Source organism: Pipistrellus hanaki (genome assembly GCF_964339955.1).
Source record: "Pipistrellus hanaki genome assembly, chromosome: 3".
NCBI lineage: Eukaryota > Metazoa > Chordata > Mammalia > Chiroptera > Vespertilionidae > Pipistrellus > Pipistrellus hanaki.
Genome location: NC_140505.1, coordinates 102,497,743 through 102,522,326, shown reverse-complemented (window position 1 = coordinate 102,522,326; position 24,584 = coordinate 102,497,743). Strand labels below are relative to the sequence as shown.

Sequence of the window (24,584 nt, the reverse complement as noted above, 5' to 3'; positions counted from 1 at the left end):
ACCAGACATGGGAGAGTTTAAGTGGTGCTAAAAGCTAGGATCTGAAAAAGTTTGGATTAATTAGTTCTCAGTTTGACCCCTACTTGGTAATAGAACTCACATTTAGTCCCTTTTCGCTCAGAGATTTTGTCTGTTTCCTGCAAATTCATATTTGTAATTGGGTCTAAACCAGCAGTCAGACATCCCCTAAAGGGTTCCTGATTGGAGAGGGTCTAAGCTGCGCTGAGGGAACCATCCCCTCTGTGCATGATTTTGTGCACCGGGCCACTAGAGTATGTTATAAAAATGTGTAACAGAATAGGCAAAATAATTTTGAAATATACTCTCAAAACTTATATCCTGATCAGTTATGTGTTAAGAAGAAAAAAAAAAAAGATAAAAAATCTGAACAATAAAATGGCAATAAATACATATCTATCAGCAATTTACTCTAAAAATAAAAATAAATGAATAAGGAATCTAATAACAAAATAAACTGATGAATATAATAGAACAAGAATTATAAAAACTTGGGATAGCCGAAACCGGTTTGGCTCAGTGGATAGAGCGTCGGCCTGCGGACTGAAAGGTCCCGGGTTCGATTCCGGTCAAGGGCATGTACCTTGGTTGCAGGCACATCCCCAGTAGGGGGCGTGCAAGAGGCAGCTGATCAATGACTCTCCCTCATTGATGTTTCTAACTCTCTACTCCCTATCTCTCTCCCTTCCTCTCTGTAAAAAAATCAATAAAATATATTTAAAAAAAAAAAAAAAAAAAAAAACAAAAAAAAAAAAACTTGGGATAGACTGACACATCTCAGAGGGAAGAGGAAAGGGGAGGGCAGGAAGAGATTAACCAAAAACCTATATGCATACTTGCATTACCCATGGACATAGACAACATGGTGATGAAGGCTTGGAGAGTGTGGGATCTGAGCAGGAGGGGCAATGGGAGAAAAAGGGGGGGGTCTGAGTACAATTTAAAAAAAAACACCCTGTACATATTACCTTAATTCGTTAACAATTGCTTAACTACTGTGAATTATATATTTTTTTTCTGGTATTTAAAAGTAATAAGGTCTTTTAACACTTTATTGTGTTTTGCATGCTGGATTGTATTTGCTAAGTTTATTATAGCAGTGCATTTATTGAGATAAATAAAGATATGGGTTTGGCAAAATTAGATTTATAATTGTTTGCATGAAAAATAATACAATGGTTAATGAATAATAATACCAAAATAATATCTGTTTCAATAAAAATACAAGAACACAATGTGTGTTTCTCACATTCATAACTGTAAACCTACTTTGCCACATCCTGTATATATATTGATATGTAAAGGATTATAATATCCTGGCTCACTTTCAGAAATCTTCAAAATAATTTATATTTTTCATTCAGCTATCTTCCTATCTAATAAAAGAGTAATATGCAAATTGGCAGTCACTTCAATACACAAGATGGCTGCCCCGTGTGGACACAAGATGGCCGCCATAAGATGGCCAGCAGGAGAGGGCAGGGCCAGGCCTGCAAGGGAGGGAGGGCATTTGGGGGCAATCAAACCTGCAGGGGAGGGTAGTTAGTGGTGACCAGGCCAGCAGAGGAGGGAAGTTGTGGGTGACCAGACCTGCAGGGAAGAGCAGTTGGGAGATCCAGGCCTGCAAGGGAGGGCTTTTAGGGGTGACTAGGCCTTCAGGGGAGGGCAGTTAAGGGTGATTGGGCTGGCAGGGGAGCAGTTAGGCATCAATCAGGCTGGCAGGGGAGTGGTTAGGGGGTGATCAGTCTGGCAGGCAGAAGCAGTTAGGGGCAATCAGGAAGGCAGGTAGGTGAGCAGTTGGGAGCCAGCAGTCCTGGATTGTGAGAGGGATGTCCAACTACCCATTTAGGTGCAGGCAGTCAGACATCCCTCAAGGCGTCCCATATTATATAGGGTGCAGACTGGGCTGAGGGATACACCTCACCCAATGCACAAATTTTGTGTACCGGGCTTCTAGTATTTAATAAAAGCCTAATTTGCTAAGTGTCCAGTTGTCCAGTCATCCATTTAAGCAGTCAAAGCATAATATACTAATGATATGCTAAGGCCGCTAGCTATGATGTGCACTGACCAGCAGGAGGCAGATACTCCAATCAGGTTAGCTTTTTGCTGGGGTCCAACCGATCAGGACTGAGTGAGATGGGCCGAACATGCCATGGAGCCTTCCTGCGATCTCTCCCAGGCTGGCCAACCTCCCGAGTTCTTCCCTGGCCCCAATCGTGCAGTGGTGGGGTCCCTGGGCCTGGCCTGTGCCCTCTCGAAATCTGGGACTCCTCGAGGGATATCAGAGAGCTGGTTTCGGCCCAATCCCACAGGTCAGACCCAGGGACCCGACTGCTGCATGAATTAGTGCACAGGGCTTCTAGAAAATTACACTTATAAATACTAAATTTTGAAGTAAACCAAGCACAAATTCCATAAAAACTGTTTAAAGTAAATTCACCTTCCAAAATAGTAAAATAGTATCAAACTCTTGGTAATTTTCAGAATTAGCCTTATCTACACAATTTTAACTTCAACAGACTTCAGAAATTGAAACTTGCCGAAACTGTTTGGCTCAGTGGATAGAGCATCTGCCTGGATTCGATTCCGGTTAAGGGCATGTACATTGGTTGCTGGCACATGCCCAGTAGGGGGTATGCAGGAGGCAGCTGGTCGAAGTTCCTCTCTCATCGATGTTTCTAGCTCTCTATCCTTCTCCCTTCCTCTCTGTAAAAAAATCAATAAAATATATATTTTTAAAAAATTGAAACTTATCTGCGTTTTATATGCTTTCAGAATTTTTAAAAAAATTGATTCCAGAGAGGAAAAAAGAGGGAGAGCAAGATAGAAACATTAGTGATGAGAGAGAATCATTGATTGGCTGCCTCCTGCATGCCCCACTCTGGGGATAGAGGTTGCATGTGCTGTTGAACCAAATTGAACCTATGACCCTTCATTACACAGGCTGATGCTCTACCCACTGAGCCAAAACACTTAGTGCTATATGCTTTCAGATTTTTAAGAAATAGTTTCACTCCTTGTAGATTTTAATTTTTCATACTAAATGTGATATGACTCAAATTGTTTTTATAAGTTATCTAGAAATAATTATTTCAAACAGAAAATTAGATACATGAAATTTTCTGTTTTATGAAACTGTTGTCCAGGGTTCATGCTGGTTGTAAATATTTTTCTTTTATTGTTAGCTTCTGTTCTTTTTAAAGATATCTAATCTAATCAAATTAGGGTTCTTTTAATACAAATTCGGTAAATCAGGTGATCAACATTAAGTTGAACACTACATCCTCAAGCCTAACATGAAATTAAATGTAATTCCAATTTATGAGAAGACTAGAGGACTGATGCATGAAATTCATGCAAGAGTGGGTCTTTGCAGTTGCAGCTACCTGGATCCCTCCCTCGCAGCCTCGTGGCTGCCTCCATCCTGTGGCTGCAGCCCCAGCTTTGTCCTGGAGGGAAAGCCGAAAGGATATCTGGTCTAATTAGCATACTACACTTTTATTATTGTAGATTTACTGGCTAGTTTATAAACATGATTTGTAGTGAAACATAGTTGCGCATAGGAGATAATGGTTGGCATACACTGTGATTTCTAGAATGCTGGTACAAATATTTTCACTTTACATGAAGGTGTAATAATCATAATTTCACAAATTATACTGTATGTAATGTTGCCAAATGTGTATAGACAGTCAATATTAGCTTTATCATCTTCTTATTAATACTCTTTGAAGACAGGTAAGTCCTTTTAATGTTCATTTTAATGAAAACCAAATAACAATTCCGTTTACTAAAACCTGTTTTGTTTTATTTTAATTAGAATATTTTAATGAATGAGCTGGAATATAATACAGCAGAGGGTAACCAAAAAATAGTTATTAAAAGTGTGATTTAGGAAACTGCCTAGGTGCCCATCAGCAGATCAGAACACTGTGGTACATCTTCAGAATGGAATACTATGCTGCCATACTATGCTTACCATTTGCAGCAACCTGGATGGAATTGGAGAACATTATGTTGAGTGAAATAAGCCAGTCAATGAAAGAAAAATACCACATGATCTCACTCAATTATGGATAATAAAGAACATTATAAACTTTTGAACAAAAAAATAGCTACAGAGACAATAAAGCATTAAACAGACTGTCAAATTACAACAGAAAGGTTAGGGAGAGGTGGGGGAGATAAGAGATCAACCGAAGGACTTGTATTCATGCATATAAGCATAACCAATGGATGCAGAACTCTGGGGGATGAAGGCATGCATGGGAGTGGGGTGAGGGGGGGAATGGTACGATATGTACACATATAATACCTTAATTAAAAAAATGAGAAAAAAAGTGTGATTTATAAAATCACTTAAGTGTTGGTGAAATTTTATGGTATGCATGCTTTAAATTTGTTATATAGTCCTGTAATAAAAATAAAGGTAAAAATGTTCACCCTGTTTTTTTGTAGTTATAAAATACTGGTAAAAAAGTGATTTATAAAACCCCAGTGAAAGCATTACTCAAGAAATGTATGTTGCATTAATTGATTATCTTATCTCCCCTCCATATGTGTTTCTTTCATATAGTGGATTTTACATTTTTAAAAGATTATGTATTTTAATTTAATTTTATTAAGCTCTGAGAGCCACTAACTCATCTTAAACTAAACAGACTTGATTGCCACATCATTTTTAGGTGACAAAACATTCTGGATTATTATTTTCTTTGCCTATTCTTGAGAAAAGTGATTGAGGAGAAAATTAAAATAATGTAATGCTACTAATAAAATATAGATTAATCATACTACATATGTGGTAAATGATACTTCCCACCAGGTAGTCTTTGATGTCTATTTTATCTTTGGAAGGTAATATGCTTTCACTCAATCACTAGATATTCCTATATCATAAGAAATTAAGAAGTAAATAAGTGTTACCCTATAATATTAAATATCTCACTCTTCTTTTAATGATGTTTACTAATTTCAAGCGCATGCTTAATTTCCGCTAACAATTCCTGCTCCAGTCTGTTCTTGTGCATATATGCTGTGGCGTATACCACAGAGCTGACTCAGCTGACTTCTCTACTTTCTTGCAGTTTAAGAGTGCTTTAATTAAAATGAAAAAAGCTGTCAAGAGATTTGAGATATTGGGTCTTATTTCTGTTGAGATACAATTATTTATAAAGTGGTCATTTTTCTATTTATGAAGTGGTATTGTGTTTTCCTGGACATCCACTAATACTTTACCTAGAAAGCTTTGACAGAGGGTACAAAACTTTTTTTTTTAATAGGAATTTTTCATATTTCTAAATATTTCCAGTGTGAACTGATCATTTACATATCATTTCTTCATGCTGTATATTTTATTGAACTATTTCCCTATTTGCTTTCTTTAACCCATATATCAAAATTAGATAGCACATCTATGTGAAAGTATCTCTTGAAATTTTTTTTGTTTTTCTTTTCGTTTAGTCACTACAGGAAAAAAAAAATTAGATTCTGTTCTGGAAATTTTTCTATTAGATAAATAAAGGTTAAATATACTCTAAAAGTAATTTTTAATTATACTTTAAAATAAAATCACATTATTTCCTACTTCTCTATTGTAATCATTTATTTTGTGAGACACTATCTTATGATTAGAAATGAACATTTAACTCCAGTTATTAGGAAGTTTATAAGTGACTTGTTATTCAGCAGAATGTGAATTTATTTTTTTAATGTACTATTTGGAAATCCTTGTGTTTCTTTCTCTGTTAGGAAAATATTATACATCACATTATCATCCCCCTCTTTTTTAAGTGTCTGGTGATGTTTTTCTTTTTTCCCCCTCCAGCATATAATCAAGTTTCACCGAGCTTCTAAAGCAAATAAGAAGCCAGTTCAGTTACCTCGGGGAATGGTGAAGTCACTATTATATCAGATCCTAGATGGGATTCACTACCTGCATGCTAACTGGGTGTTGCATAGAGATTTGGTAAGTTGATATGTAGCTATATTTAAGCAAGAAAGATGCATTTATATTTGGAGTATTTTCTAGTTATGTCTAGATATCAGTGCTCTATAGGCCTTTAAACCTTATAAGAGGGAGTGGGAGTGCTACAGTCTCAACATAGCCTTGCATTGAGTTTTTTATATAATGTGTCCTTTTCTGACAAAGCTAGCTGTCATATACTGAAGAGGTGAAAGAGAACACATTTGTTTTCCTAAGCTTTTGTTTTTCTTAAGTCTGTAAATAAAGAATTCACTTGTTTTCATTGATTATTAAAGGCCAGGCAAACTCTAGAAACTGACATATTTCTGAATAACAAAAGTAAAACTTGGAACCAACTGCTTGCTAAGTTACCTGTTAGGAGATATTAATCCACTATATTAGTAGCACTCTTATGCTACTAAGCCTTTATTAATTAAAATTGAGTTTATCATTGAGAAGCCTTGACATATTAAGGTGCATTCAATTTTAAGAATTTAAAAACTTCAGAAATTGGATTTTATTTTATGTGGCAGAATAGTTTTTGCCTTTTTTTTTTTTTTTTTTTTTTTTTTTTACCATCTAACATGAAATTGTTTATTAAAACTTAATAGATTAAAGTTATTTAAACCTCAAATTCTCTACTACATAATTACATTGTTGTACTTTTGTTTTTCTTTGTGAAGGTAGCAAGTATAGTAACAGAGCCTTTATTTCAAACAGTTATAAACACAGTGCTAGAAATAATTTGATCTCTACTTGTGTGTAGACAGGTGCAGCTGACTGGCACACAGAGCCCTACTGAACCATTTTGCTCTATATTTAATGAATTTAACTTCTGTCCTTCAAATCAGATGTTGTAATATTATATTTCATTTACCTTCAATAAGTCAGGAAGTATATTTAATGGTAGTTAGTTCATCTTCAATTCTCATATCTAGAAAGTATTTAGACTAAGATTGATAACACATCAGAAATTTAGTTGAAAGAATATTTTCCTCATGCAACCTTTATATTTGTTAAAATTAGAATAATCTAGTTACAAATAGATTCACAGAACAAAAATGAGAAATTATTTTAGTCTTTATGAAGCTTAAAATTTCTGCTTTTAGGTAGTGGAGTCAGCATAGAGAAAAACTGTAACTACTTTTGAGATACTCACTTTTCTTATGATTTCTAAGAGAATGAAATCTGGGCCTAAAGGGCATTTTCCTCCTATAGAGATAATGTTGCATTTTATTATAAATTATATTTTCATCATGAATACAAACTGATATTTAAACCAGTCCTAAAGTTTTTATGTTAATGTATAATGTACTTGAACCACTTACAGTAGTATTAACTACTAGAGGCCTGGTGCACAAATTTGTGCACCAGTGGATTCCCTCAGCCTGGCCTCTGGGATAAGGCTGAAACCGGCTCTCTGACATTCCCTAAGGCAGTGTTTCCCAAAGTGTGGTACGTGTACCCCCAGGGGTACGGGAAGAGTTTGGTGGGGATATGCACTGCACCGTGCTTAGCTGCGCCTAATTCTATGTTTGTATGAGGGGTACTCAGCATTACAAAAATTATAGAAGGGGTACACATATGTCAAAAGTTTAGGAAACACTGCCCTAAGCGGTCCCAGATTGCAAGAGGGCACAGGCCAGGCAGAGGGACTGGTGCATGATTGAGGCTGCGGAGTGATGCGGGAAGTTGGCCAGGCGGGCAGGGACTGCAGGAGGGCTCCAGGTTGTGTCTGGCCCATCTCACTCAGTCCCAATCGGCTGGACCCCGTCAGGAAGCTAACCTATCAGTCATAGTGTCTGCCCCCTGGTGGTCAGTGCACGTCATAACGAGCAGTTGCGTGGCCTAAACATATCATTTCCATATTATGCTTTGATTGGTTGAATGGACGACTAGACACTTAGCATATTATACTTTTATTATATAGTACTAGAGGCCCTGTGCACAAAATTTGTGCACAAGTACAGTCCCTAGGCCTGGCCTATGATCAGGGCCATCTTCCCCAGCTGCCTGCAGCCAGCCCCACCCCCTCCGCCACCCACCCCCAGTACCCCATTCGCCTTTGGGTGATCAGTGCCTGTCGGCTGGGGGAAGGGACCGAGAGGTCTGCTCTTCCCTCCCACTTGCCAGTCCCATCCTTCCCGTGGGTGGCCATCAGGCAATCGGAACCTGCCAGCTGGGGAAAAGGACAAAGAGGTGGTCAGTGTGCCTCATAGTGACTGGTCCAGCTGTCATCCTGGTCATTTTGCCATTAGGATCAATTTTCATATTACCTTTTTATTATATAGGATAGAGGCCTAGTTCACGGGTGGGGGCTGGCTGGCCTGCATTGAAGGGGGCCCCGAATCAGAGTGGGAGGGGTCATACTGGGGGATGGGGCCAGCCTAGGCGAGGGGCAGCGGGTTGTCTTCAGGCCGGCCACGCCCCCGATCGGGATGGGTGTCCCCACTGGGGGGTTAGCCAGCCTGGGCAAGGGGTAGCAGGCAGTTTGCAGCCTGGCCACACCCCAATGGGGGTGGGAGGCCCTACTAGGGGTGGGGCCTGCCTGGGCGAGGGGCCTTGAGTAGTTTGCAGGCCGGCCATGCTCCCGGCTTGTCAGGAAGGACATTTGGAATATTGTCTAAGACTCTAAAAGATGGTCTGTCTGATCTAATTACCCTTTTATTAGTATAGATAGTAGTAAAAATAATTATGGAGTCAATTCTTTTACCTCTCTTTTGGGAACGCTTTCTGTTAATGTGGCTTAAACAAGTTTTCTTTGACATAGGAATAGTATAAAACAGGTTATTTAGTCATCTATGTTGTTAGTGCTATATCAAGAGGTGGCTGTGATGAGAGCAGTACACCCAAGATGTAGGCAACAGGAACATGTACTATCTGTAGATGATTCTAAAATAATGAAACAAGCTAAAAGTGGTTTTTAATATCACCATGTGCTGCCAATTCTGAATAATATCAGTAATAAAATATTTCTATCTAGCTGAGGCAAACCAATCCTACTACTCTACCCCTCTTGATATGCCACTGCCATCTGTTTAATAATCTCTTAGTCAAAAATATTTTCCAATCTGTAATATATTGTTTATCTACTGTTGCTTCCTTGATTTCCCTATTTTTCTTAATGAGATCTCCCGCACTGCCTGTGCATGACTTTTTAGTGCTCTTTCTAAACATCTAACCCTTATAGGCACACAGAGGCCCACTGAACCATTGTATCCAGTGATAACCTCTGACCTAATATGCATGTTAATGTTTGACCTGCCTAATTCTTGAATTATTCTTCATTTCCTAAAGGAAAGATTCATTTTCATGTTTTTTGAAAAAAAATGTGTCAACCATCCTGCCAACTGAGAATTAAATTTTGGTGTTTTGATGTTATATAATTTTTCAACTATAGCTATATGAGATATATATAGAAACAAAGCATTTGTTCTGAAGAATAACTCTCAGAAGATGTAAAACTTGATTTTTTATATCCTTTTCAAATATTAGTTATTTTCAGATGAAATATTTACCCTATTGAACAAATATAATTAATAATTAATTATATTCTTTTTTTTTTTTTTCAGTCAGTTTTACACGAATTGTCAATACTTACCTTAACATGTCAACATAGATTTATGAATTTAACTGGTTGGTGGGGTTTTTGACTAGCCACAAGAAACTTCATACTAATTTGGATAAATGGCACAGATTCCTCAAAAATACCATTTGAATATTCCAAAATGTTATTGAAACTTTTGTTTAATAACATTGACTTTATTATTAATAGAAATACTGGTTGAGATTGTAGAGTTATGAAGTTTTTTGTTTCACACGTGAAGTTGAATGTTAACAATTAATAATTGTATTTCGTAAAGACTTTGTCACTATTAATCATCACATATAGCAGATCAGTAATTGGGGTTTGTAATCCTTGATGTGACTGGAACCCTTGTTGGGCTGATGATAATAAGTGCATAGTTATGGGTGTTTTAAGAAAGATGAGTCCAAAAGGAAACACTACTTATTTTTGTGATATAATTTAAGAATCCAAACCAAACTGTTTAGTTTTAGGAAAGTAAAATATCTATATATAAGGTGGGCAGGCAGTCAGGAGACCCAAGGGAAGAGTTGCAATTGAGTTCAGAGGCAGTCTGCTGCAAGAATCCCTGTTTGCTCAGCGGAGATCAGCCCTTTACCATGAAGCTGTTTAACTGGCTGGCTGAGGTCCACCCATATTATGGAGGGTACAGCTTCACTCAGACTCCCCAGTTTACATGTTAATCTTATCCAAGAACTCCTTCATGGAAAACTTCCAGAATAATGTTTGAGCAAATATCTGGGCACCATGACACAGCCAAGTTGAAAGACTGGTCACCAGGAGGCTGGTGCATGGTGAAGAGCGTGTGTGGCGAGGCATGAGTGGGAGGGTGAGGACTTGACTCTGGGACCCAGGTTTTGCTCGATGTCCCACTGGTCTGGGTCTCGCACTATTTCGAGTGCTGGGTCACCAGTATCCTATCTAATAAAAGAGTAATATGCAAATTGACTGTACATTTGGAGTGTTTTGTAGTATCACTCCTATTGCTAGTTGGTCACTCCTGTCCTAAACCAATTCAAAATAGTTTTTTATGCCATAGCAAAATTTCCTAGGAAATAAATCTCTACAGGAATTTTCTTTGGGAGTATCCCAGTGGGGATGTGAAATAGCCCTGAGGACCAGTGCTAAACATATTTAGAAGGTGCTGGAGCTATTTCAAAGCTTTAATCTGACTTATTTTTTAAATATCTGATAGTGCTGCTGTCCTGCAGTTTATTTTAATTATACTGGGTAACTTAGAATCATTTGGTGGTGCTTTAGCTGTCCTTGGTGAAGGATGTTTTGGTTTCCTAGCAACCGGTAAGTAAGATTGAACTCTCAGAAGTCAACCCTAAAACTTGATTTCATAGGGCCTGTTTTGTCAAGACATGTTATTTTATTATGTATTGATGGTAGCATCACAAATTATTGTGGTATTTTGGATCTGATTCTTTATATTTGTGTGAAAGATTGCCTTATTTACTAGTTTTGCTTACTAATATCAGTGTTTCCTCATGATTATATATTTTTTTTGTTTATGGTGCACTTTCTTAATGTCTGCTGAACTGTATGAGAGTAACTGAGGAACAAAGATTTAAATGACTTAATTCTGGTTACTTGGAGAACTCTAACCAAGCTGGACCACTAAATGAAGGGATTTTTCCTCTAGGTCAGTGATTTCTAAATTGCAGATTGTATGTCGTAAGTGAGTTAGGAAATCACATTACACAACCAGCCTTTTATACATTTATTTATGGCAAAAATATCAAAGTGCATCATATATATTTAAAGCAATTGTTTCATGAAACTTCTTTTCAATTACATATGTTTATATGTGAACATGGCCATGTAATATTAACCTTTTGCACTCTGCTGTCCTCTCTCAGGGGACATCGGAATTCTAGCATATCACTCGGATGTCCCCTCTCAGGGGACATTGCAGTTTATTAGTGATTACGGGGAATTGAGTTATTTCAACGCACGTTTCTGCCGCAAAGTAGCGTCGAGTAGCTGGTAGCCAATGTCCAGAATGGTTCGGAGTGCAAAGGGTTAAATGATTTTCTTCCTGTGGGTTGTGTTCAAAAAGGTTTGAAAGCCACTACATTAGGCTCTTTTTCAAATGGTATTTGATATTGTTAGGAAAAGATAATATCAAAGGAAAAACTTAGTTAAATCTTTAGAAAATACTTAGTAGTTTACTGTTTTATGCAAACTTCTTGACATTGATTATAAAATCTTTTTGAATACAGCCCTTTATAGAATATACTGTTGTGAGTAGGGTTTATATCTGGGAGGGAAAATTTCAGGCATGTTCTATTTTCTTCCTTTAATACCTTTATAAATTATCTGCATAGTTTGCAGTTAACATATATTATTATATTGTTAGTAGAGGCCCGATGCACAAAATTTATGCAAAAGTAGGCCTTCCTCCCCCGGCTGCGGGCACCAGCTTCCCTCTGGCTGCCAGCAGGCACCCGGGACCTGGGCTTCCCTAGCAGCCCTGACTTCATTCAGAAAGTTGTCTGGTCTAATTGCTTTTATTATCATAGAGTAGAGCAATGATCAGCAAATTCATTAGTCAACAGAGCCAAATCTCAACAGTACAATGATTGAAATTTCTTTTGAGAGCCTAATTTTTTAAAACTTAAACTTCTCTTCTAACACCACTTTTTCAAAATAGACTCACCAGGCCATGATATTTTGTGAAACAGCCACACTCAAGGGGCCAAAAAGCCACATGTGACTTGTGAGCTGTAGTTTGCCAACCACGGGACTAGAGACTCGGTGCATGACTTCATGCACCAGAGAGTGCCTTGGCCTGGCCTCCGGGATCAGGCCAAAATCGGCTCTCCGACATCCCCCGAGGGGTCCCGGATTGTGAGAGGGTGCAGGCCAGGTCGAGGGACCCCACCGGTGCACAATCAGGGCTAGGGGGGGATGTGGGATGTTGGCCAGCTCCAGGGTGTGTCCAGTCCATCTTGCTCAGTCCTGAATAGGCCAGACCTACCAGTCAGAGCATCTGTCCCCTGGTGGTCAGTGCACGTTATAGTGAGCAGTTGAGTGGCCTTAGCGTGTCATTAGCATATTATGCTTTGATTGGTTGAGCAGATGACTAGACACCTAACATATTGGGCTTTTATTATATAGGATAGTCAGAAAAAGAAATGTTTAACAGACTGATAGATCTCAAGTGGTATGGTGGGATCAGGAAGAGATTAACCAAAGAACTTATATACATATGTATATACTAGAGGCCAGGTGCATGAAAATTCATGCACTTGGGGTGGTGGTCCCTCAACCCAGCCTGCCCCCTCTCACAGTTTGGAAGCCCTCGGGTGGGAGGCAACCTGGCGATCAGGGGAAGACAACTCCCCCATCACACCTCTGCTGCTGCCACTGCTGGCAGCAGAAGCCTCAGCCGGCTCTGGTTACCTGAGCCTCAGGTGGCCTTGGGCAGCTGGGCAGCCACCATCCGAGGCTTGCCTCCGCCTCAGGCCAGCCCTGGTGGCTGTGCTGCTGCCATCCTAGGCTTGCCTGCTCCTTGGGCTGACCCTGGGCAGCTACAGGGATGAAGGGACTGGGGGACTCCGAGGCAGGCGCACAGAGTGGCTGGACCCACCTGGGAACGGGCCCGGCCGTGCCGTGTTCCTGCCCCACCGGCTGGGCTGAGGGGACTGGGTGACGCCATCTTGTAGCTGTGAGTGCTGCCATATTTGAGGGCACGGCAGTCAATTAACATATTCCTTATTGGCTGTGGGTGCTGCCATCTTTGTGAGGGCATGACAGTCAGCATATTCTGTCTTTTTTAGATCGGATAGCTGTGAACACAGACAATAATGGGATGAGGGCCTGGGGTGGGGCAGGGGCTGGGTGGATGGGGACACAGCAGGGGAAAATGGGGAAATGGGGGCCTTCTGTAATACTGTCAACAATAAAATTTATGTAGTAAAACTTTGGAGGAAAATATCTATTTACTCTGTTATTAAAGTTTACACATAATATTCAGTGTAGTTTAGTGTATTTTATGTTAAAGGATTGTTGCTATTAAATATAAAAAGTCATGAATACACTTGTGACCTTAATGGAGTTGGGGGCCAGTACATTCATTCTTTAGTAGGAGGGAACAAACAGAAAGGGCCTAGGACTATCCATATGCTGAAAGAGATAAAGCAACAAAGTAATTGAATAGTTGGGGAGAAAGGAACCTTCATTCTTGTCCTGTTTTGCCCTTTCTCTGTGCTTTAGCTTTTTTGAAGTGATATTAGGCATGTTTCCTTAATACACAGCTTCATGGAAAAACCTGCTTTGTAATTGTCAGATTTAATCATTGCTTATTACTTGTGATTTGCTTCATTTATTGGGGACTTCTGGGATTTACTCTGATTTTCTTGTTTAATTGTGTAGCTAGTACAACATAAAATTGTATCCATAAAATTTAGGCTTGCAGATAAAACAAAAGTTTTATTGATAACAACTGGTTAAGACAAACTTAAATGAAGTTTGCGTTAATTTTGTTATCATGAATATTGTGGTTATTCTAGAGTATTTTTACTTAAATAACCAATTGGGTAGTTTTCCTGCTTGACAGCATTTGATTGCAAACAATCCATTAAGTTTCTTAATAAATGCTACATTTGCTTAATTTTTATAGTGATATTGAGCTTACACAATGTACTATGTTTTATTATTTGTAAATAACAAAAAAGTGGCCCTCTCAATTTTACTAAAGGGCACAACTGCAAATACCCTGTTTCCCCGAAAATAAGACAGTGTCTTATATTAATTTTTGCTCCCAAAGATGCGCTAGGTCTTATTTTCAGGGGATGTCTTATTTTTCCATGAAGAAGAATACGGTACACATTTATTGTTAAATGAAAATAAAGGAAATTTATTACCTGTATACGGTATGGTAGTACGGTAGTTGTCAACACAAACCAGACAAACTGTGAATCCTACAGTATCAAGAATTTACTCATTTATTCAATGACAATTATGTCATCATCTTCTGGAACATCATCATAACAATCCAATTCCTGAATTTCCTGGTGAATTTCTTATAACTCCATTTCTTTCAGAATCAGTGGACCAAATCTCTCATGTTTAGCAATAGCATTCTGAGACAGAGCCTAGGGGGGCCTTATTTTCGGGGGGATGCCTTATATTTCACTCAGAAGGAAACCTGTAAGTAGGTCTTATTTTCGGAGGATGTCTTATTTTCGGGGAAACACGGTATCATACCTATTTATATGGATATATTACAAGATAATAAAAAACATTATGCCATTTAGTTTGCATATTGTTTCAATTCTACTTTTTCTTAGATTCTGAATTAGTCTTTCAGACACTTCATCAGCACAGTGCTAGAATCTTTTTAGTCAGATTTCTGACCAATTAAGAATGGTTATTATAAATAAGCTCATCAAGTTGTTTTTTTAAAAAAAATAGAGTTAAAGATAATATTTTTGGGTGATCCTGAAAATTAACCAGAAATAGAGAATTATCTGAGTTGATACATCTTTTCTCTGCTTTTACATAATTGTCGTAATAAATCATTATGTGATTTACATAACTGCTCCCATTTTTATAAATAAAATTTACTATCATCCAGAGCATTGTGTTTCTCCAAATTGGACAGATTTGGGGTGGTTTTGTTTAAAAGAGTTTTGAATCATGTTATTGGAGATAAGAATTGACCACTGCCTATATCTGATATAAGCTATTACCTTATTTAATAGTTGAGGCCTAGCGTGCAGGAGTAGCTTGCTCCCGCTTGCCTCAGCCAGCCACCCCGCCCACAGCCACTGGTAGCTCAGGCCTTGCCCTCCGCAGCTCATAGCTGGCTGCCACTAGTAGCTCAGGCCCTGTCCCACCCGCCGCAGGAGCCTCTGCTCTTTTGGTCGTTATGGTGTTGACGGTGTTATGGCCACAGGCCTTTTATTAATATAGATGGTGTTAATGGTGAACCCTCCCCCAACTTTATTTCTTCAGGCCTTTAAATTGTTACATTAGCAAAAGAGAATACGCTGTGTGTAGTCAGAATACCAGGAAATGCTTTTTTTCAAAAGAGTTCAGAATTCTCTAAATTATACTCTGAAAAAGCGTATATAAAGTTAATATTTCAGCTCATCTTTTAAATAATAAACTCAGGCTTCAGAGTATTATATAATCCAGATTTCTGAACATTTGCCAAAGTAATTTAAAGATAGAATGTATTAGGTTTGGCTTTCTCTGACTTCACCTAACCTGTTTTATATAAACCTGTTTTATATCACTGGTGCCCATGGCCACATACATTTTTCATGAAGTCTTTTCAGTTTGGCAAACATATCACTTTACAAACAAATGAGAAATGATCAACAAGGGATAAAAAAGTAAGTCTTCTTGCCCTGTCAGTGTGGCTCAGTGGTCGAGCATCTATCTATAAACTAGGAGGTCATGGTACAATTCCTAGTCAGGGCACATGCCTGGTTGCAGGCTTGATCTCCAGTGTGGGGTGTGCAGGAGGCAGGGGATGAATGATTCTCTCATCATTGATGTTTCTATCTCTCTCACTCTCCCTTTCTGAAATTAAAAATATATGTGTTTTAAAGTAAGTCTTCTTACAGAAATCAGCACAAGCAGCGAGCCATATTTCAAAATTAGTTCAACATCAAAGTTTAAGAAATTGTGTAGATTTTTATAAATGTTTTTCTAACCAACACAAATTTTAATTTAGATTTAGTAAAGCTAAGTTTTTTTCAGGCACAATTAGCTATTACTGGTAAATGCACAATAGTTAATTGAATAAAAGTTTCCCACCCTCAGGATAGCTGAATTTTCTTTTTCTTTTATGCATATCACTTTGTTATAATTACCTATTCCATGTTTAATTATTTAATTTTTATATAATTTGCCTTCAGATTTATGTCAGCTATAGATACAGTGCTCTAAATAATATATAATCTGAGGATTCTTAACTTTCTGTTCTAAAATAGTTGTCTGAATTTAAGATTAGTTTTAATTCTCTGAATTTGCAAATGTTTTCAAATCACAGAAAGTCTTGTAATTCAGGTTAGTACAGTTTAAGATGCCTACTTAACAAAAATATAAAAGGTAAACATAGGCTGCTTTAAACATGTTAAAATTTTGCTTTTAAACATCTTAATGCCATTGGAAAGTGAAGATCGTATTTTCCCCCATAATTTCATAGACCATGAAGTTGAAAGGCATATTAGAAGTAAGCTGACCATTCCGATTCCTTGTGTGATGTGGTAATTAATTCTTGGTAATATCTGCAGAAGATAATCATCCTGTGCCTGCTCATCACTACCAGTAGTGACTAGTATTCTGCCTTATTAGGATAGACTTCTTGTTACAGCTGTAAGCCTTAGAAGGTTGAGTCACAAATTTGGTGATCATGACATTCATCCTTTGGCCTCTTTCTTTTTTTTCCCCCTCTCTCTTTTAATTGATCTTCTCCTTTATTGTCTTTCCTTTTGTTAACACAAGATGGTAATGCCAGTTGTTGTCTGGGACTTTCTGATGAAGAGGAAGAGGGGAGTTTGACGACAAAAAGAAGTAGATGAAAAGTAGGAAGAAGTGATGAATAACAAAAGGAAAAATTAAGAAGAAAAATAAGAAAGGGTTGAATATAGTAAAGAGTAATTAAGGATCTTATGTTTTCTATTCCTGAATATGTAATCACTTTCTATTATCATGAGCTAAAGAGGAAAAATTAAGCTGCTATATAGTTGACCTGAGAGTTGTTTGAATCTTAGTTCCTGTAAAGGCATAAGCCATGACAGTTTCACCACTTAATTTTGTAACCTTTGGAAGAATTACCTCTGTGTTCCTTTCCTCATATATAAAAACTAGAGGCCTGGTGCAAGAAATTCGTGCACTGGGCTGGGGAAGGTCCTTCAGCCTGGCCTGCGCCCTCTCACAGTCCGGGGCCCCTTTGGGAATGTCTGCCTGCCTGGGACCCGCCTAAGCCAGCAGTCAGACATCTCCCTTGCAGTCCAGGACCCCTTGCTCCTCACCACCCACCTGCTTGCTGCTTTTTAGTGCTGCCACTGTCGCTGCACTTGCTAGCCATGAAGCCAGCTTCTGACTGAGCGGCGCTCCCCCTGTGGGAGAGCACTGACCATCAGGGGGAAGCTCCTATATTGAATGTCTGCCTCCTGGTGGTCAGTGCATGCATAACAGTCATTCCCTCCGTCGTTCCATCCTTTGGTTGATTTGCATATTAGGCTTTTATAATATAGGGCTGTACCTATATTTTTGTCTTTTAGACTGAGATTCATTTGAAGTATTAGGACTAGGTCTGACACAAAATAAGTGCACTTTACTTTCATCATCAGGTTGCCCTAGAAAAATAAGTGCCTTAGGGCAAAGAACTTTATTCATTATTTACTGCTATATCTTCAGTACACAAAAGAATATTATATGTATAATAAAAATTTATTGAATGAGAAATGAATTCTTCTCAGCTCTATCTTCAACACCAATCTCAGATCAAATTACACTAAGACCCTCCCGTAACTCAAGTTTGAATATAGCACTATAGGCAGTGGGTCTTAATTATCTGAACAGTGTCTTTTCTCAAAGAAGAGTAAACTGTAGTGCTTATTTTCAGAAAGAAGAAGATTCCAGGAAGTGTAAACCATGAAGGGAAGGGCAAATTTGGCAGAGATTCTGCAGTTCTAGCTCAGTGTCCCTGGATCAATCCAATAAATCAAGTGCCAACTAATAGCAAGATACTAAAATTCTTTGTTGCCAGGACATGGATTTGGATTTTGCAGGTAGATTTCCAGGACTGCTAATTGTACAGGCTCACCTTGATCATTTCATTAATTTCTGTTTACAATAATCTAGCCCCCCAGTTTACACTATTGAATTTTTTTCTTCAAAATTTTTAAAATATATTTTTATTGATTTCAGAGAGGAAGAGACTGGGAGGGAAATAAAAACGTCAGTGATGAGGGAGAATCATTGATAGGCTGCCTACTGCACACCCCCTATTGCAGATTGAGCCTGCAAACCAGGCACCTGCCCTGACCAGGAGTCAAATAACCATGATCTCCTGGTTTTTGGAAGCTCAACCATTGAGCAACACTGGCTGAGCACATTGTTGAAATTTTTTGGATTCCATGTATTAACTCTGGACTTTGCCTCTCATCATTTCTGTCACTATGATTTTAATCTAGGTCATCTGGATTAATGCAAAACTCTCAAGTGGTCTTCCTGATTTTTAGTCTTACGATTTTATGACCTAATATCTATAAAGCAATTTAGATGTCTCTAAAAAGTAAATCAATCATGTCATTTGGGACTACCTAAAATTTCGCAAGTTTCCACCTGTGAGACTGATACACTCAAAATCTATCCCAAACGTATCATATTATGTCTTTTTACCGCAAAGATTGGCAAGCTGAAAACTGCGACATTGTTTTATGTATCACTAAGAAAGAAAACATGCTGCAAATTTGACTGTCACCCCACAGATGTTATAAGACATAACCCAATTAAAGAAATGTTAAAATTAAAAAGGAAGTGAAAATTGGAATCCATGAAATACATTTTTCTTGCTATTTGGTAATCAAAAATTGCTGGTATGTATTTACTCATAGAATGGCAAATAAGGAGACTATTATTTCTGTCTTTAATGATAATTCTTACCTTTCACCATTATATATGATATTTCCTCTGGGGTTTTGGTGGGTACCTTTATCAGGTTAAAGATGTTCCCTATATGTAATTAACTACAGGCCTGGTGCATGAATTTGTGTACCAGTGGGGTCCCTCAGCTTGGCCTGTGGGATCGGGCTGAAACTGGCTCTCTGACATTCCCCCACGGGGTCCCAGATTGCGAGAGGGCACAGACCAAACTGAGGGACCCTACCAGTGCACGATCAGGGCCAGTGAGGAACATGGAGGTTGGCCAGCTAGGGAGAGATTGCAGTGGGGGAGGGGACTCCAGGGAATATCTGAACTGTCTTGCTCAGTTCTGTTTGGCCAGACCCCAGCAGCTTCTGCCCTCTGCTGGTCAGTGCACATCATAGCGACTGGTTGACTGTTTGCCCCCTGCTGATCAGTGCACATCATAGTGAGCAGTTGAGGGGCCTTAGCATATCATTAGCATATTATGCTTTGACTGGTTGAATGGCTGACTGGTTGACCAGACCCTTAGCATATTAGGCTCTTATTATATAGGATTGTTTCTTAATCAAACCCGTCTCTACCCGCATCCCCCTCTCCCCCTTTCCCCAAGAATCGTCAGTTCACTCCCCTTCCATACCTCTGATTCTATTATATTCAACAGTTAATATTGTTCATCAGATTTTTTTTTTTAATTTCCTTGGTTTTTACATTCACTTGTTGATAATTACGTATTTGTTGTTCATAATTTTTATCTTTGTTTACTTTCTCTTCTGAAAGAACCCCTTTCAGCAATTCATATAATTCTGGTTTGGTGGTGATGAACTCCTTTAGCTTTTTTTTATTAGTGAAGCTCTTTATCTGACCTTCGAATCTGAGCGATAGCTTTGCTGGATAGATTATCTTTGGCTGTAGGTTCTTACTATTCATCACCTTGAATATTTCTTGCCATTCCCGTCTGTCCTGCATGGTTTCTGTTGAGAAATTAGCTGACAGTTATCATACGATTGTCAGCTAACCTGCTTTGCTCTTGCTGCTTTCTCTTTGTCTTTTGCTCTTGGAATTATAATTATGATTTGTCTTGGTGTGGTCCTCTTTGGATTCCTTTTGTTTGGGGTTCTATGCGCTTCCTGGACTTTAAGTCTAATTCTTTCACCAGGTGGGGGAAGTTTTCTGTCACTATTTCCTTCAGGATGTTTTTGGTATCTTGCTCTCTCTCTTCTTCTGGGACCCCCATAATTCTGATGTTGGTTCGCTTGAAGTTGTCCCAGAGGTTTCTTACATTATCTTCAATATTCTGGATTCTCTTATCTTCTTGCTTCTGCAGAGGAGTGTCTTCTGGCTCTTTATGTTCCAAATCTTTGACTTGATTCTTGCGATCTTCCATTCTGTTTTTAAGACTCTGTATAATATTTTTTATTTCAGACAATGTATTCTTTATTTCTTGTTGATCCCTTATTATTTCATGTTGATCCTTTATTATTTCTTGTTGATCCCTTATTATTTCTTGTTGATCCCTTATTATTTCTAGTTGATCCCTTTTCATATCCTCATAGGTCTCATTTAGTTTATCGGCCTTTTCTAGGAGATTCTTGAGCAACCTTATAAGTGTGGTTTTGAACTCTATATCCAGTCGCTTTTTGTCCTCCATTTCTTTCGTTTGTGATCTGTTTCTTTGTCTCAGCATTTTCGCAGCTTCCCTGAGTTGGTAGCCTTAAAAGTCTCTGTGTTCAGCTTCGATGGGGCGGAGTTTCATGGTGGAGCCTACAGCCTTGGCTTCTGTCAGCCACGCCTGAGTCTCAGTGTTCCTCAGTGTCCTTTGGTACTTGCTGCAAGCACCTCTGAAAGGCGCCCTCGAGTTTCGCCCGCCACCAAACAGTCTAGGCTCTCCCCCAAAGAGCCAGGAACTGGAGTTCAGTTCAGTTGGAAATGGAGTTCAGAGCAGTCTGGAGCCCTTGTCTCCCTCCCGCCAGGGCAATCCAGCGGCACAGGCAACTGTCTGTACTCTATGCGCAATGTGCGCGCCTCCGGGACCTCCTTTCACCACTCCCCAGGGTTTCCGCCTTGTAGCCCAGGCTCCCTCTGTATGAGCCTGAGTCCCCAGGGTTTAGCCCAGAACTGGGGTTCAGCGCTGTCGAGTCTGGGGTTCAGCATAGTCCGGAGCTTTTATCTCCTTCCCGCTAGGGAACGCCAGCCAGACACTCAGCCGCCCCCTCCTCTCGGGCTCCGTCCTCTCCGCACGCGCAGCTTGTCTGTGTACCTTAGGCTTTTACAGCTGCTCTGATTTTTCTTCTGGTTTTCTCTTTCCTTCTCGTTGTAGAATTTCCAGTAGTCCACTTTCCTGTAGTTCTGGGTAATGTCCATTTTGTATTTTAGTTGTATTTTATTGAAATTGTTGTGTGAGGCTGCAGTTAGGTGTTTACCTGTGCAGCCATCTTGGATCCTCCTAGTGTGTTGTTTTTAAAGTAACAAAAGTATTAATAAAAATTGCATGAAAGTTTAATTTTAAACAAATCTTGGATAAAAGCACTAACTTGGTTACTTATGGATTGCTGTCTTTTTTTCATAGACAGCTCAAGAATCAACTTTTCCTATTGATTCAAAATCTCCAATTTTGCCTCAATACATTAAGGAACATATGAGGGCCCCATTTTCATCCTTAGAATAGAGTTTTTGCAGTTAACAGATGAGTCACCATTTTCTACTTCTACACCTATATCAGATACCTCTGAGTGATGATGGTAGTGGCCTGATCAGCCCAATTTCTGTTCTTTCTCAAGAAAAGAATTCCCTGTAGTACTTACTTTTTTAAAATCAGAGTTGGCTTCTTAAATAAAACCAATTTGTTATTCCTGCTGTATGCTAAGTATGTAAAATTCTGGAGAAGAGAAAGCCTCTATAAGAATGGTTGTGTGTGTAGTACAAAAACCTTGCTTAAAGAAATATCAATGAGCTTCTGCTTGTTTTGAGCATAACAATAGTTATGGTCGTTTTTTGAGGGGGGATAAAACAATAAGATAAGGAATATCATAGTTTCAAACAAATATACTTCAAAATTTTGATATGTTTCATTGTTCAGCAGGCAATAAACAGTGTTCTATAATAATTTCTGTGCCTTGTATAGCTATACTTAAAAATGTTGCAATGATGTTATAACACTTTTCAGTCATGTTGGACCTCTGATTTTCATAGCAACAAATATAGTTTGATGGAGTAAATGCCTCATCAAATAACACCAGCAAAGGTTCTAAATGTTCTTTCAAGATGATTATGTTTGGTAGCATATGAAAGATCTCAGACCATTTATCATAATTACAGTTATTACTCTTTGTTTCATATATTATCACCAACTAATTGGAAGTTTAGGCTGTAAAGTTAAAAATTGCTACCAAATTCTCCTACTGATATATAAAGAAAAAAAGAAATTTGCTTTTTTTGCAAATAGAATATTATTTCAATGTGTCATTAAGTGTGGAAGCCCCTTTCACGTCCCACGTGACTCAGGATTCCGGTTCAGGGTTCGGATTCTGGAGAAGGCTGAACACAAATGAAAAAGAGACTTTAGAGAAGATTCAATTTGGGAAATGGGAGCCAGGCGGTAGTCCATCTTTAGTGGGTGAACTACTCCTCACTCTGGCTTTTCCATCCCTTTTATTAAGATAAAAATTATAGGATACACCCATATGCCCTAGGCAGGAAACTCCAATTAAAGCTATTCAGTGAATTTAGGACTAACAGGGGGCTTCTTCAACTACAAATATCTACCCTGTTTCCCCAAATATAAGACAGTGTCTTATATTAATTTTTTCTCCCAAAGTTGCGCTAGGTCTTATTTTCAGGGGATGTCTTATCTTTCCATGCGCTAGGCTTTATTTTCAGAGGATGTCTTATTTTCGGGGAAACACGGTAGTAGCTTTGACCCTTTGCAGTGTTTCCTAAACTTCTCTCATGATGAGAATCACCTGGTGGAGTTGTTAAACTACAGATTCCTGAATCCCAACTAAGAAGTGCTCATATAGGTAAAATTGTATACTTAACTAGTGCTCATATAGGTAAAATTGTATATTATCAATTTTACCTATATGTTCTCAAAAATTCTAGTTTAGCACTTCTTAGTTGGGATTCAGGAATCTGTAGTTTAACAACTCCACCAGATGATTTTCATCATGAGAGGAGTTTGGGAATCGAGCAACTAAGGTTGACCAGCCCTCTGAATTCCCTGACCACAGCTCTCTATTATTAAAACAATGATTGGCTTCTGGCAATAAGTACTAAAACAAAAATTGTCCAAGTCTTTTGAAGCTTTCCTTAATACTGATTAAGCAATGAAACAAATGCTGATAAGAGTATCCATTATTTATGATCTTTAGGTTTTTTCCCCCCCCTTTTTCTAGTGAGATTTCCATTAGGTTCCATGTACAAAAGAAATTTAGAGTTGACCTGTCTGCTAATCTGAATATCATGCCCAGGAGCATATGGAATGCTGCCATGGAAAATAACAGGACGGGGGGGGGGGGGGGGGGGGGGGGGAGTGGAGTGGAGTGGATCAGACCATTGTTTGTTAAACAGTATTATTAAAACAAAACTTAAAAACATTCTCTTTATGACTATAAAGTATGTCCACACTAATTTAAATTCACTTAAAGGCAGAGGTACTTTTTTTTTTTTTTTTTTTTAAGAACTTTAAGTTTTACTTTTCAATTACAGTTTACATTCAATATTATTTTGTAGTAGTTTCAGTTGTACAGCATAGTGGTTAGACAATCATATACTTTACAAAGTGTTTCCCCCTATATTTAAAGTACTTACCTGACCCATACATAGTTATTATAATACTAGAGGCCCAGTGCACAAATTCGTGCATGGGTGGGGTCCGGCCAGCCCAGCCCCAATTAGCAGATCGGGGCCAGGCCTGTCAGAAGAAGGAAAGAGTGGGAGGTTGGCCAGCTAGCCTGCCCCATTTGGGGCCAATCAGGGTCTGGTAGGCTGTGGAGAGGGGCTGCGGGAGGGGGGGTGATTGGGGGCAGTGCAGGTTGTGGGGAGGGGCTGTGGGCAGTGGGGCCAGCTGGCGGATCAGGGCCAGGCCTGTTGGGAGGGGCCATGGGAGGTTGGCTGGCTGGCCTTGCTCCTGATAGGAGTGGAGCTGGATGGGGGGAAGGCTGCAGGCTGTTTGGAGTGGTAGTGGCCCATCAGGGCTGGGGCCACAGGCAGTTGGCTGGCTGGCCTTGCCTCTGATCAGGATCGGGGAGCCAATCTGTGATGTGGCTTGGCGGGGGGGAGGGGCTGCAGGAAGTTGGCTGGCTGGCCCCACCCCCTAATTCAGCCAGTTGGCTAGCAGCAGAGGGCATCATAGCAATGGTTGTTATGCTCTTTACTGTCTTCTGGTGGTTGGCTTTT

The 24,584-nt window shown here is 39.0% G+C and overlaps 1 protein-coding gene across 5 annotated transcripts in view; it reads left to right on the top strand.

Annotated features, from left to right (window-relative positions):
• The window catches only part of CDK8 (cyclin dependent kinase 8), a 126,833-nt gene that overhangs the window by 68,928 nt on the left and 33,321 nt on the right, over nucleotides 1-24,584 (top strand). For all 5 annotated transcript variants that reach the window (XM_084878786.1, XM_084878785.1, XM_084878784.1 and 2 more), the window contains exon 4: nucleotides 5,849-5,989. In XM_084878786.1, the coding sequence (XP_084734912.1) occupies nucleotides 5,849-5,989 (141 nt within the window). The remainder of the gene's footprint in view (nucleotides 1-5,848; nucleotides 5,990-24,584) is intronic.